Source organism: Grammomys surdaster, unplaced genomic scaffold (genome assembly GCF_004785775.1).
Source record: "Grammomys surdaster isolate TR1022 unplaced genomic scaffold, NIH_TR_1.0 233, whole genome shotgun sequence".
NCBI lineage: Eukaryota > Metazoa > Chordata > Mammalia > Rodentia > Muridae > Grammomys > Grammomys surdaster.
In genome coordinates this window covers 6565152-6579946 of record NW_021604678.1, presented here as the reverse complement: position 1 = coordinate 6579946, position 14795 = coordinate 6565152, and the positions used below count along the sequence as shown (strand labels likewise).

The 14795-nt window shown below is 37.3% G+C and overlaps 1 protein-coding gene across 2 annotated transcripts in view; it reads right to left on the bottom strand.

Annotated features, from left to right (window-relative positions):
* Positions 1–14795, bottom strand: part of Antxr2 (ANTXR cell adhesion molecule 2) — a 132910-nt gene that overhangs the window by 92888 nt on the left and 25227 nt on the right. For both annotated transcript variants that reach the window (XM_028773658.1, XM_028773659.1), the window contains 2 exons: positions 2631–2691; positions 425–523 (listed from right to left, as the gene is read on the bottom strand). In XM_028773658.1, coding sequence (XP_028629491.1) covers positions 425–523; positions 2631–2691 — 160 coding nt within the window. The remainder of the gene's footprint in view (positions 1–424; positions 524–2630; positions 2692–14795) is intronic.

The following is a 14795-nucleotide window of genomic DNA, read 5'->3' as shown; positions in this document are numbered from 1 at the left end:
GGAGGGAGGGAGGGAGGGAAGGAGGGAGGGAGGGAGGGAAGGAGGGAGGGAAGGAGGGAGAGAGGGAGGGAGGGAGGGAAGAAGGGAGAAGAAGGAAGGAAGGATGGATGAAAAGAAAAAGAAAGAATATTTTAGGTTACAGAGATGGCTCAGATGTTAAAAACACTTGCTGTTCTTCCCAGTGGAGGTGGGTTTGGGTCCCAGCATCCACATAACAGTTTACAATCATATACAACTCCAGTTCGAAAGGATCTGATGTCTTCTTTTGGCCTCTGCAGGCACAAGGCACTCACTAGGCACAAACGTGTGTAGGCAACACAGTCATTCACATAACATAAAAATAAATACTTTTGAAAGAAGAAAAATACTCAAGATTCTGTGTGATAAAGACATATAGGTGATGCTGGCATTCCTGGGGTCTTACTCCTTGTGTATGTGCTGTTCGCAGTAAATGTACAGAGGACACTGCCATCATGACTGATCGATGTCACTGCTCTTCCACTCAGAACAACTTGAAATTTCTCTAGAGGTTAAAAAAAAGAAAAAAGAAAGAAAGAAAAGTATGAGCACAGTAACCAGTGTTTTATTAGGAAGAGCCACAGTATGGAGAGGTTTAGCACACATTTCCACATTTGATCCTCTCCACCAATAACTATGAATATGCAACTCCAACCAAACGTGATTCCTTTAGACTCTCTAGGTGAGGATAGTAGAAACAGCATTCATTGTCACACGGGGCTGCTACTTTGGTGTTTATCAGAGTGTTTTCTAATAGTAACTCAGGTATTAGAATTAAAATATAGCAATAATTACCTGACTTATATCAACTCCCCCAATTCTATTCTTACAGGTTTTTTGAGAAACAATGTGCTCTTTTTCTTTGTACTCTCAGTCATTAAATTCAGGAAGTTAATAAAAAACCAAAGAAACAACGTGTCAACCTGTTTTGTCTTCTGTTGCCTATAAGCTTACAATACAATGATTGTTCTGCTGTTTACTGACAGCCATGACGGGGAGGGACTAGAGGAAGCTGCTTTACTGTCTCCTTATCTACAATATCTACAGGCACTGAATTTTAGAGAAGGAATGAATATGAAAGAATATGATAGAAGAAAAGTTGATGACCCAATTTCTCAATAGGTAGAGAATACTTGCTGCTTGACCACAATAGAACATGTTAGCTATCCCACTGGTGATGACCTCTTGTACCAAAGACGAACTGAAGCAAGAAAATGTTGAAGAGCTGATCTGAGCAAACTACAGTTTAGGAATTGGGCAGCTCTAAGGCAAAACAAAAGCAAACAAACAGACAAAAACAAAACAGCAAAGCTCTTCTAGAAAAAAAAACATAGAAGGGCTGGAGAGATAGCTCAGTGGTTAAGAGCACTGACTGATCTTCCAGAGGTCCTGAGTTCAATTCCCAGCAACCACATGGTATCTCACAACCATCTGTAATGGGATCTGATGTCCTCTTCTGGTGTGTCTGAAGAAAGCTACAATGAACTCATATACATTAAATAAATACATCTTTTTTAAAAAAGAACAGAAATAATACAAGTATACACATATGTATACAGACACACACACACACACACACACACACACATACATTCACATCATAGGTCTCTCTTGTGGGAAGGTTCCTATTTTAATATTCTAAATATATTGGTTGAATTGAAGTTCTTGGGATTTTGGGTTTGTTCTTATTTTTCAACGTGTATTAAAGATATAGCTCAGATTTTGTTGAAGTTTACAAACTAGGCAAACTACTCAAGAAGGAATGGAATAAAGAAAAGCTACTATTTTAATGTAGTTTCTACCTACTTGTCTATGTTTTTCCTGGAAAACTAATGATCTCCATCTTTAGAAAGACCCTGCTGCTCTGGAATGTGCCTGTGCATGCTTCCCGCTCCCCTCCGTGTCTCAGTGATCATGTATTAGGGAGGTAGGGGATGCAATGCAGAAGAGCATGTCTGGTAACCATGATGTTCTGTGATAAATTACACATTACACGATATATTCCCCTTCTCCTTGATCAGGATGGTACCTTATTTTTTTCCTTTCCTAAATAAAGTTATGCTAAAATGAACTCTAGGTCAACTTGAAGAAAAAAATCGGCTGGGGAGAGGCAGATTCTCTGGGCAAGGATGTCTGGGAGGCGGGAACCTGAGCCTTTGGAGAAGCAGCTGATGAAGCCACCTGTTTCCTTCTTGCACTCTGCCCCTAGTCACTTCCGTATGTGCCTGGAGCTGGCAGATGAGATAACACGGTCGGGTCGTTAGAGCACAGAGCTCTGCAGTTTCCAATACCACCCAATCAGATAAGGGATTCTATATTTTATTCTATTTGCCATAGAAAAGGTCTCAAACATGAACTGAATATACAGAACATTCTAAAAGCCATCGCACAATATGCTCATTATTTAAAGTAACATTTGAATCTTAAAAATTGAATTTAAAATAGAAATATTTCAAGGAATTATTTAAAAATTCTTACACACATACAAAAAAGATGCCAAAAAAGTTAATTTTGTTATTCTCCTTCCAACATGAGTTTCAAATCACATCTTTTAGCTAGGAGGAAAAGAAAAATAGTTTCTTACATGGTATTTTTAAATTCTAAACACTTACCCCCTACACAGACACTTGAAGGACTCAACTCCAGGATTTCAGTACATGACTGAGCTAATATCTGAAAAAGATTTTAAAAAAGAATAAAATAAGAATAAAAATAAGAATAAGCTATAAGACTAGTTGTAGCATGTGAAACCCATGGTTATTAACAAAGTCGAGGTCAGAGAAAAGTCAATCCACCAGTACACAAAGAGCTACAAAACTCTGTGTCAGCTCTTGTGTTGTCTTGGGGTATAATCTAACATTGTACATGGTAAAACCCCTATTTTATCAGAGTAAATCCAGACAAACACGGGAAAGCTGAGCACTGCCTCAGAGTCCTATAGCCTTGGGTATGAACAGATAACTAAATACCATATCATTTCCTCATATGAAAACCAATGCTATCCTTCCCAGTCCAGCCTAAACAAGACAGCAAATCAAACTGCCTGTTTGTTATGTCTTCTGTTTTGAAGTTCAAAGATTACCAACCCATAACAGCTTCCTAGTGCATTTCCCAGGCTTAGTTCCCAGAGGACACAACTTCCTCTCATGTATCAAACCTCCCTGCAGAACACAGATTCCCTGTGAAAGCCAAACAATTATTCGCAAACATAGTCTGTGTTCAAGCATGCACGAAGCACTAAATCAGAAGTGCTCCACTTAACACATGCGCTCTGAGACACAGAAACCACCTCACAAGATGCATGGCTACAAGTGAGAAACAATGCAGTAAGCTGCGCCTGATGGTCACCAGAGTTCTGTCTCTATTTTTAGAACTCCTCTGCACTGTGTTATCAAAGTCAGATGAAGTCCAGATGGCCTGTGATCAACGTTCTGCTCCTGATGAACTTGAAGACAGATGAAATGCAGTGGTAGTCACATCCCCTGCTTGTAACCAGACAGGACGGAAGTCCGGCAGCAAAAAATTGCAAACCTTTCCTGTGCTTTTTGGTTACAGAGGAAATGCAGACACTCAGCATCTAAAACCACCTGTTAAATCACAAACTCATTTGTGCTGAATGTGCATCTGAATAGGAGACATCATTTGAACTTTTGAAAACTTTTTTTTAAATGAATACAACTTTTCACATAACAATTGGATTGAGTCTTTGGTGGCTACAAATCTCATAAGATTTTATATTTGAAAAAATCTACCAAAACTCCTGGATAACAACACTGGGAACCAATGGTAAAATCCAATACACCCATCCTGGAGGGGTAGAATTTCTAGTCAATAACACTTTTAAATATTTTCACAGAATTTGAGTAACAGACACTAAAGAAAACCTTTGTGGGTTAAGACTAAACTAAAAAAATTCCAACTAACAAAAAACAGCTTATTGATATAGTTTAGGCTAATAAGGGAAAAGTTGTTTTTTTTTTTTTAAAAAAAATAGGGAGTCATAAAGTTGGCACCAGTGTATGACATAATTCAGTTGAATTTGCTGAACATTGCCTCCCTTCTCCAGAACTTGAACCTTATGTTGAGAATGGAACTTGCTTCATCCATGAGAAGATAATGAACACATTGTTTTGTACATAAAATGTAACCAATAACTATTTAGGTTGAAAAGTAAACTAGAAATAACATTAAAAAGGTTTCTTTAGTCATCAAACCAATAATTACATTGGGACATAGATAAGTCAAGACAGCTTTTAAGAAAAAACACCTAACCCTTCTATATATTATGGATTTTACAAATGTGGGATGATATAATTTGAAACAAAGTTTACCAAAATCACTTCCAAATGAAGAAATTAGTCAGAGTAAGGGCGGGTAGACAAAATTGACAAGAGAGTTAATATAGATTTAGAAATAAAAATGACTTGTAAATTTGTTTTCCTCATCTAGAATTTACCATATTCTATATTAAGATGGCAATAACTAGACACTGAATGCTTTAATGTTTGAATGTAGTTTACATGTAATACTTTAAACAGTTATTACCATTAAAGCATAATAGTTCATTTTTAAAAAGTCTTCTGTATAAGAAGTGATACCAATGAGAAGCTCAAGATGTTAAAATGGAGATCTTTCAGGTAAGAAGGTCAACTAAGAGTTGCTTCTGCATGAACTAGTAAAGAAGAACCAGAATAGGAAAAAACACTGGCTCTATTCCAAAGAAAGAGAGAGAGAAAGAAAGCAGGGGACCTACAAGACTATGCATAGGATATCTAAATGTAAAAACACAGTGGCTCATGGAAGATGCCAAGCCTAACACCCTGCACTTCTAGGGATGCCTAGTGGGATGGAGGGAGGAAAGGCAGAAAGCTTCTCCTGGTGGGGATGGAGGGAGGAAAGGCAAAAAGCTTCTCCAAAGCATAAGGCTCGAGGCCCTGGTGAAAAGTGACTTAGATTCCTACATTCAGGATAGGCCTGTAAAGCATGTGCAGGCCTAAAATCAAGATGGTTTTGATGAAAAAGTGATTCCTTGGGCAGATGTTTCCACAGTGGTACAGAATCATACTCTTGCACTCTGTGTGATTCAGAAGGAAGGTGCTGGGCCAGGCACTATCTTGAGAAAGAAGCCACTATTTGAAACTATCCTTAGAGGCTGAGAATGAGGGATTTGGAATTTAATCTGCAATCATCCCAGGATAAGTATGGCTTTTGGATGCAGTCATAGACAGCTGGAGGACTTGAAGCCTCAAAGCCAAAAACAGTACGAAGCAGGAAGCTGGGCTCAGGAAGTAGAATACTGAGGAGAGGTAGCTGCCGCTCTTGGTTTTCTAGAGCAGGTCTATTAACTACAAATAACCTGAATGTGGGTCACTTTTGCTAAGAAGCTCAATGAAAACAACCTACCACTGGGGCCAATTAGTCATACCTGTTAGTCATTGCTGTAGAACCTAAATCCTAAATCTCTCTGATGGTCCACTAACACTACAGCTACATCCCAGGAGGTGGGGAATGGACAAAATAGTTAGGAGGTCTTCCTACTGTACAGATCTCAGTGTGTAGCTTCTCACACTCCCTGTGGATTTAGGAGACACCAAGAGAAAACATTAACTATCCTAGGGAACAGTATGAACTGGACTGTCCAGAAGGGTGAGAGAGAGAGTCTGCACAGAACAGACTGCACAGCTAAGTGAGAGCAGCCCTGACACTGTTATGCAAAGATGAGAACCCATGCAAATGAAAACTTAAAGACCCCCAAAGTATGATTCTCATTAGGAACATTTCAAAATACAACTGGAAGCCAAGTGCACAAGCACAGCACAGAGACACAATAAATATGAAAAGGCAAAGCATCATGACTCCCTCAACACACCATAATTCTTCAACTACTTTAAGACACCAGAAACACACCTGAAAGTGTTCCATATATAGAAAGAGAAAGCAAAGGGCCAAATTCACTCTCCAAAGTCATGATTGCTCTGATACCAACTCGATAAAAATGTAAGACACATGCAGATGCCTGTGCACACACACACAACACACACACACACAGAGTAACAGACAGACAGACAGACAGACAGAAAGACAGACACAGAAGTCTGCAGCCCAATTTCTCTGGTGAACATTAACAAAATTCTTACAATCATACTCTTGTGAATATATTAAAAATCACACATATGAGGCTGGAGAGAGTCTCGGTGGCTGCTAAGGCACTTTCTGCTCTAACAGAGGACCCAGTTTCCCAGCACCTGCATGTTGGCTCCCAAGCATCCCTAACACCACTTCCAAGGAAGAGGAGGCCCTCTCCTGGTCTCTGCAGGCTTGCATGAATGTATGTGTAACATGTGCAAGCCACATTCATATACATGTAATAAAAGTAAAATCACAAATGTATTATGATCAAGTCGGTCTTCCCCCAGGTGAGGAATACAAGATTGGTTCAATAATCTAATGCAACACAGAGAGACTGAAAAGACAAAAACTACATCATTGCCTCAACAGATGTAGAAAGGCCTTTGACCAAGTTCATCTTCCCTCCTGATAAAAGCTCTTAAAACAGGAATTTTAAAAAGTAGATTAACATATACTAAAGATTATGTACAATAATTTTACAGACAATGTAATACTAAATGGAGAAAAACAGAAAACATTTTTTTCAATATCAGAAATGAGACAAGAGTGTCCATTCTCATTATTCTTGTTCAATATAGTACTCTTAAGTCTTAACTTGGCCAAAAATGTAAGAGAAAGAAATGAAATGGAATACAAATAGGAAAGGAAGAAATCGAGGTATCCCTATTTGCAGATGACATGATCTTGTAGTTAAAAGACTAGTGACTTTAACAGAAAACACTCAGATATTGTAAACACTGTCAGAAAAGTCTCATGTTAGTCTCTGAACACAGACTACTCAGCAACCTTTCTATACGCCAATAACAACATTCCCAAGAATGAAACAAGGAAAACGTAACATTCACAATAGCTTAAAGGAAAAGCAAAATATTGGGAATACACCTAACGAAAGAAGTGAGGAGCTCTGTGTTAAAAATGTGAAGACAGCTATGGAAGAAACTGAAGAAGCCACTTTCCAGGCTCCCATGTTCAAGGAAAGGAAGAAGACACAGTGAAGACTGCCATCCAGCAAAGTCCCAATAAAATTCTTCACAGAACTAGAAAAATTAATTCCAAAATTCCTATGGAAGTACAAAATCCCTGACTATCCAGAACCATGCTTAACAGACAAATAATAGTGGAGTTATCACAATGTTCTATGTCAACACACCTATATACTACAGTGCAACAAGAGCTAAAACAGCATCAAAATGCCATAAAAATAGACAAATATGCAAAAAGGCCAAAATAGCACAGGAATTCTGCTGAGCTGGGTGTAGCCATCTAATTTTTGGCAAAGATATTAAAAATATATTTTGGAAAATGGCACTCTTCAATAAATGGTGCTAGAAAATCTGAATATCTACCTTATTATCCATTCCTATATGGGAATGAGGCTCAGTCCATATCTCTTACACTATACAAACATAAATTCAAAATTAATCATCAACTTAAATATCTGAATCCTTGAGACTGCTAGAGGAAACACCAATAAAGAACCTTAAGATGTAGGCACAGGCAAGGTCTCTCGGTGAAAAAAAAATCAAACAGCACAGAAAAGAACTCCAAGAATTGGCCAATGTGATTCTAAAAAGTTAAAAAGCTTCAGCACAGCCCAGGAAAGCATCACCAGAATGGGAAAAATCTTCATAAACGACACAGCTCATATGGGTTTAATATCCAATCTCTATAAAGAATTTAAAACTCGGACACCAATAAAATCAATTCATTCAATCAATGAATGGGCTCCCAGACAAAATAAACAGTCCTCCACAGGAAAAACAGGAGTGGCCAATAAATGTGAAAAGTACCCACCATCCTTAGTGATCAGGGAAACATAATCTAAAGCAGTTTAAATTCCATCTCACTCCCGTTAGAAGAGCTGTCATCAAGCACACGAAGAACGAGGAACACACAACACTGAGGATAGAAAGAAAGAACCTATGCCTGCTGCTTAGCTGTTCCTTCACTCTTGCTGTCGGGTGTATCTGCCCTGCTGCTGTCATTGCTGCCGATGTATAGTTCCTCACTGTATAGAACCCGGCTTCTTTGGCCTCTATGTCATAGATAGCACACACATGCATGTACAAATGCACACATGTGTGCACACATGCATACATGGGTGCATATGCATGCACAAACATAAACATATTTAAATGCTTTAAGAAAGCAAAATAAACATAGAACTACTCATGGCTCAGCCATACCACTCCTGGATATATACATGAAGGACTCTAAGTCTACATGCCAGATAGATATTTGTAAGTCTGTGTGGTGCATGCCTTTGGACCAAGTACTTGGGAGGCAGAGGCCAGAAGATCTCTGAGATCTAGGTTAGCCTGGTCCCTTATAGCTAGCTGGTCCAGAGCTATACCGAGAAACCCTATCTCTAGAAACCAGATAGATAGATAGATGGATGGATGGATGGGTGGGTGGGTGGGTGGGTGGGTGGATGGGTGGGTAATAGATGTAAATTACTGATGAACTAATTACAATGTCCCTTACAAATAGTAACTTCTGATTTTCTGTTAATTCTAACTAGCTTCATAAAAATTCAATACATAACTCATACAATTCAAAAGTCAGGTTGCTATGAATAATTCCTGAAACTTCAAATATTAATATTATGGAATTTCTCTGTTTGAGGAGGTCAAAGGGTAGAATCAGGTAAGGTTATTTACCCTCTGCTCTGGGTTAGTAGCAAGGCCAGATGAAGTGTGGGGAGGTGGCTGTGGAAGCCTCCTGCTGGCCTCCTTGAGGATGTGGATGTTTGGTGGGACATGAAAGTACATGCCACCATTGTCCTTTCTCAATGGCTGAATTTGAATGAAGTATCTGTCAGAATGGTGTTTCTCCCTGGGTACTACACACATGTTCCAAATTAATTTGGATTAAACCTCCTGTGTCTCATGCACTTTCAGGCTGCAGACTTTTAATATAGGCCAGGTTCTTTACTAGCTTCCTAGGGGCAGACATGCTCTCTGCAAGCAGAGCTGGCACAAAACGGAAGATTGAGAACCAAGTCTAAGTCAGAGCCCAGTCATTCCAGGAATCCCACAATGAAGACATTATCTCGTATTCCATTTGACACTCAGATCTTTATAGCCACTAGTTAATAACCCAAAATAACCAAACATGGTAACAGTGTTGCCAAGGAACAGTAACTTTCAGAGGAAAAAAATAGATCTTACAACATATTCAAAGTATGACTCATCTATATGGAGTTTTGCATATTTTGATTAAGATCATATAACTTCCTGAACAAGTCTACATAATAGAGGCATGTTGTAGTACCCAGTAGGGCACACATAAGGTAAACTTCATATTATGAACTGAAAACTACATATGATGTAGTTAATGGGTTTTTTCTGGTATGTAGGACAAAATAGGGCTGTTTAGTGAAAAGCTATACTTGGGATATACCCAAGATAAACATTTAACATGCAATAAATTAATATGGAGCATAAAATCAAGCTACTCTTACAACCTATGGTGTCTTCAAAACTTATGAAAACAATGTCAGAAATAGCTCAATGCATTATGACTTGAATATCAAATATTCAGTTTGGAAAAAAAATCATGACTTCTCAAAAACCAATATAAACCAAAGCAGATTTAAAAGTCCATATATTTTTCTTATTTCTAAAGAACCTAGTCCATAAAAATGTACCAAATAATTTTAAATGAACAGAATTACCATATACTTAAACCACAACCTAATATAAAAAGTGTATGGAACGATTTGTTTTAAATATCACTTGCTTGATTAATATTAAATAAATTTGACCAAAAGCAAATACAGAGCTGGGCATTTAGTTCAACTTTCTCAATAAAAAGCAGTGGTATTCTGGCTGTAAGACAAATATATGAATACAGAGTTTCCTAGCTTGCTTTCCATTGCTGTGCTAAGAACAGTTGTAGAAGGTAGCGAGGGGGTGGTGGAGGGTGGGAGGAGCTTGTCCACCAAGATGGAGTCTTAGGGTCTTTCTGACAGGGCTGCAGACAAAGAAGATAAGGAGTCAGCAAGGGGAGGGAGGGAGGGAGTCAGGTATGGATGGTCAGGGGAATTTAACAGTTCTAACTGGCTAAATCAGGCCTCTTCTGTGCCTCTGACTGACTAGCAACCAAAACAAACACAGACTAATGATTAACCAAGTGGTACAGACTATGTGTTTGATTTTTCATTACATGTCCAGGGTTACACGTTCAGTTACAATTATAAAATACAAACAGAACAGATTTTACTTTCATTATTAGCCTTATAACTCTGATTTAAAGAATCTAAAGAATGTACTCACAAACCAACACACTTATTATATGACAGCCTGCTTTTAGGCTGCCAGCATTTGTAGTTTGAAAGCACTCCAGACAAACAAAATATCTGAACCTGTCTTTTTATGAATAACAAACACTTATACCTAGCCCCTTTACTAAATGTTTCATCACCTATCCTATAAAGTAGGAAAGGTTTATTTATTCAATCTATCTTATTTACCGAGTTTTATTCCTCCAGGGGTGTACCTTGTACAACCCTCTATCTTTAAACTACATTTCAGAGACCTCTAAGGCCATAATTAAGCGAGACCTTCCATCCATAACCTCTTCTGGTCACTCCGAGTTCGTCAATTGTCTCTGTTTACCCTGCATCAATTATACTACTTGAGTTTGCTCAGGGGCAGACTAGCAGATTCCTAGTAATAGCTTCACCTAGCTGTTTGCTTATCTGTGCTTAATGGTCTCCAGGGCGTAAGAAAGACTTCTAAACAGTAGCCAGATAAAAGTTAATTTTAGGATTTTCCTAAAAGGACTCAAACATAATTTTCTCAGAAAAAGACATAAAAGTAATCATTAATGCAGACAGTCCCTAAGGTTGCAGAACACAGAGACCAAAATGCCCCACAGGTTTCCCATAGGCCAGTCTGATGGAGGCATCTTGTCAATCAAGTTTAGCTCTTCCCAGATGACTCCAGTTTGTACCAAGCTGACATATAACTAGTCAGCACAGAGTGCAGCACTGTGTTTCTGGAAATATTCAAGCCATTTTGAGTCATATGTAGTGAAAATTTATTTGCATAGATTCAAATTTCTACTCAGTAGTACTATGAGTCATGGGTCCAAATGCAAAATAATAAAGCAAAGACAAAAAAAAAAGAATAAAGTGGTAACATTAAAAAATCATAAATTTAGTTGAATACTATTTTTCAAAGAGAGCTTTCAGTGTAGGATGTATAAAAAGAGAAAAAGGATATTAGATGCTATTTGCATAGTTTTCTGTGAGGATGTTTTTTGGGGAATATTGTTTTGTTGCTATGTTTGTTGTTTGTTTGTTCATTTGTTGTTTGTTTGTTATTTCATTTTGAAACAGGGTCTCCTGTAGCCCAAGCTAGACTATGAAGCTAAGAATGACCTCGAACTCCTAAGTATTATAGACCAATGCACAAGTGGTAGAATTACAAGAATGTGCCCCTGACTTTCTACTCAATTCATTCTGCTCTCAAAAACTAATGGACACGGGGCCTGAGGAGAGGGCTTTGTAAGCTTAAGAACCTGAGTTGATCCCCAGAGCCCATATAAAAAGCCAGGTGCTATGGTGGCATATGTTTTTAACAAAAAGATGGTAAAGATGGAAGACAGAGACAGGCGGATCCCTGCAGCTCCCTGACCATGCATCCTAGTTTATTTGAAGTTCTAGGCCAAAGAGAGACACTGAGTCAAACCCAACACTCATGTTGTCATCTGACTTCTATAGGCACATGTATACTTTAACACACAAACAAGCATACACACAACAAAAAAGACAACAAAAACCTAGTTAGCTCTTATACGTTAATGTTAACAAACAGAATGTTGTTCAGTTCTGTTTGGATTACTTAAGGTCATAAGTTTAGTTTTCTCACAGACTATCTATCATAAAGTTAATTGTTAGTTAATTGTTCAGTGCAGATTTAATTCCTAAAAATTGAAATTCCAACCAAAGATTTTCTTATAGAAAATGTTAAATGTGCATATTAAACATCAAAGTACAAAAGAGTGTTTCATAAAGTGAACACTTCAATTTCTTCATTTTCTCACTGGGTAATGAGAACTTCGGATAAGCATGTTGTCTTGTTTAGAGTATCTTTGAACAACTTAAATCTGTCCAAATATTAATGAGGCCTATGCTGTTTACTAATTTATTCCTCACCCAGAACATTTTTCCATTTTCCTTTTCTATGGATAATGCCACCTTTCTACTAGAGAAATTGTTTCCTCTTGCAAACAGCCCTAGTGATTTTACTGATCATGATTAATCTAAATCTCAGGTCATGAGGACAAAGGTGAATACATGATCTAAATAACAATGACATAATATCATGCCTCTATAAATCCTGTGATGTTAATGCTGTCAGTATCAGTTACTTTGCGATGGGCTTGCTGACCACAATGCGATTTCCAGTTATGACTAAATCTTGTCAGTTTGGTTTCTTCTTTCCTAAAACTAAATCTTTACAGTTGCTCAAGTTTGGAGCTTTTCATCAACTGTGATTTTACAAATATAAGTTTTCCCAGCTAAAATGTTCACCACAGTCCCTGTGGTGGATGTCATGGCAGGACGGCTATTAGCCTCCAGCTTCTCTCTTTGCCAGGAGAAAAAAGCGTTTGTAGGATCTCCTCTTTCTGTTATAATTTTGTGCACACTCAGATTTTTTAAAAGCAAAACAATGAACATTATTACTAAGAACAGTTTAGCTCCAAATGCCAATCTTTATATTCCCAATACTATGAATGAAGTGACTTTTAAAACCTAAGTTTAATATACTCTAATATTAAACTAATAATAAATATAAACTAATAATAGTTTATATAAATAATAAATATAATAATATAATAATATAATTATTTAATAATTATAATAAAGATATTTATTTATTTATTATATGTAAGCACACTATCGCTGTCTTCAGACACCCATATGAGGGCATCCGATCTCATTGAGGGTGGTTGTGAGCCACCATGTGGTTGCTGGGATTTGAACTCATGACCTCCAGAAGAGCGGTCAGTGCTCTTAACTACTGAGCCATCTCACCAGCCCAATAATTATAATAAATATAATAATTATTATAATATAATAAATATAATAATATAATTATATTAATAATTATAATAATTATTAATATAATTATATAATAATATAAATAATAAATATAAACTAATAATAGTTTCTCTTAGAAATCATCTTTGCAATGTTATTTGAATATCCTGCCTAGAATCATTCCCTTTACATTAGGTCTTTTTCCAAACAAATTCTAATTAATCACAGTCACCCTACACGCAATGTTCTTGAGTTTTGAAACACAGTTATTCTATGAAGCTAGCCTCATGCTGGATTCATCTCTTTCTGCTTAATCTTTGCCAAGTTACTCTTATTGAAAATGAAACTTGTACAAATAATTCCAAGTAGTGAAACATCCATGATACTATTTTGAAAAATAAGATAAAGGGAGTTTCCACAAAGCATTTTTATTTTTGCTCTTTCTATACTGTGGGTTTCAATCTGTGGGTTTGTTTTATGGTTTTCGTTTCTTCCACGATACTGCATAATGAATCACTAGCCTTGAACTATGAGGTGCACTCACATGCCAGACTATTAGTAGTTCAAATAAAATTTCATCCTCAAATACAAATCTTGCAATCATATCCTCAAGAAAGCCAAAAACAATTTTAATGACTATAATTTATTTAAATAACCTAAAGTTAAATCCTAAGAATCATGTTTGTGTTTGTGGTCAACATGACAAAGAGCATGGGATGACTCAATTTTAAAATTTTCCCACCTTAACATTTAACTTGTCCTGAAATTTTCTAAGGGATATCCACACTTGGATTTTCTTTCTCAAGGTCAGTTGGATTCCTCTCTCTGCTGATTTCTTCTGTTTTCTTAAGTAAACTTCTGCCCACTCTGTATAAGAAGTTTACACTCTGCCTTCAGCTAGCTATCCATCGTTGGAGTCAAATGCCAATAAGATATTAATCTGACTCTCTTTCTGTTTCTCTAGTCCTATGATCCAGCAACCTCTCATGTTTTGCTAAATGTTATACTATCCAAATTTACCACTTTACTAGCAGACTAGCACAGATATTGTGAAGACATCACTGAAAGGGTCCCATCCCTGGAAGTCCATGAAGCATGAATTAAGGACTACATATCTGAAGACTCAAATTCACCCTATTCTTGACTTCATTCTGACTAGAGAAGACAATCTGTTAGGTGGTTCCCTTAGTTCCTTGATTCGGTTTCATTCTGAACAAGCTATAAAGAAACCAAGCCTTGGGGACTTCGAGAGTCCTTATATTCAAAGAAGTATATTGTTTCCTTATGATACCTGCCTTTAAGTAACAATGAAGCTTGCTCAAAAGAAATTGTGGCCCTTTTGTGAACGTGGGGTCCTCAAATTCTATATAACTTTGAAATAGAAAATTCAGCTTTCGTTTCCTGGTATGGAATTGAGTCCTGACCTCAAGTCGCATGACCTGAAGATCTGGAAGCAGTGTTGGCCAAACACCTCCCATTGACTGTCACACCATCTAGAAACCCTCGTTATAATGTTATGTTACCGAATTTGATCCCCATGCAGTTTTGTCCTGTTATCTCTAAGACTTTGACATACACATTGCTGAACACCTTTTGT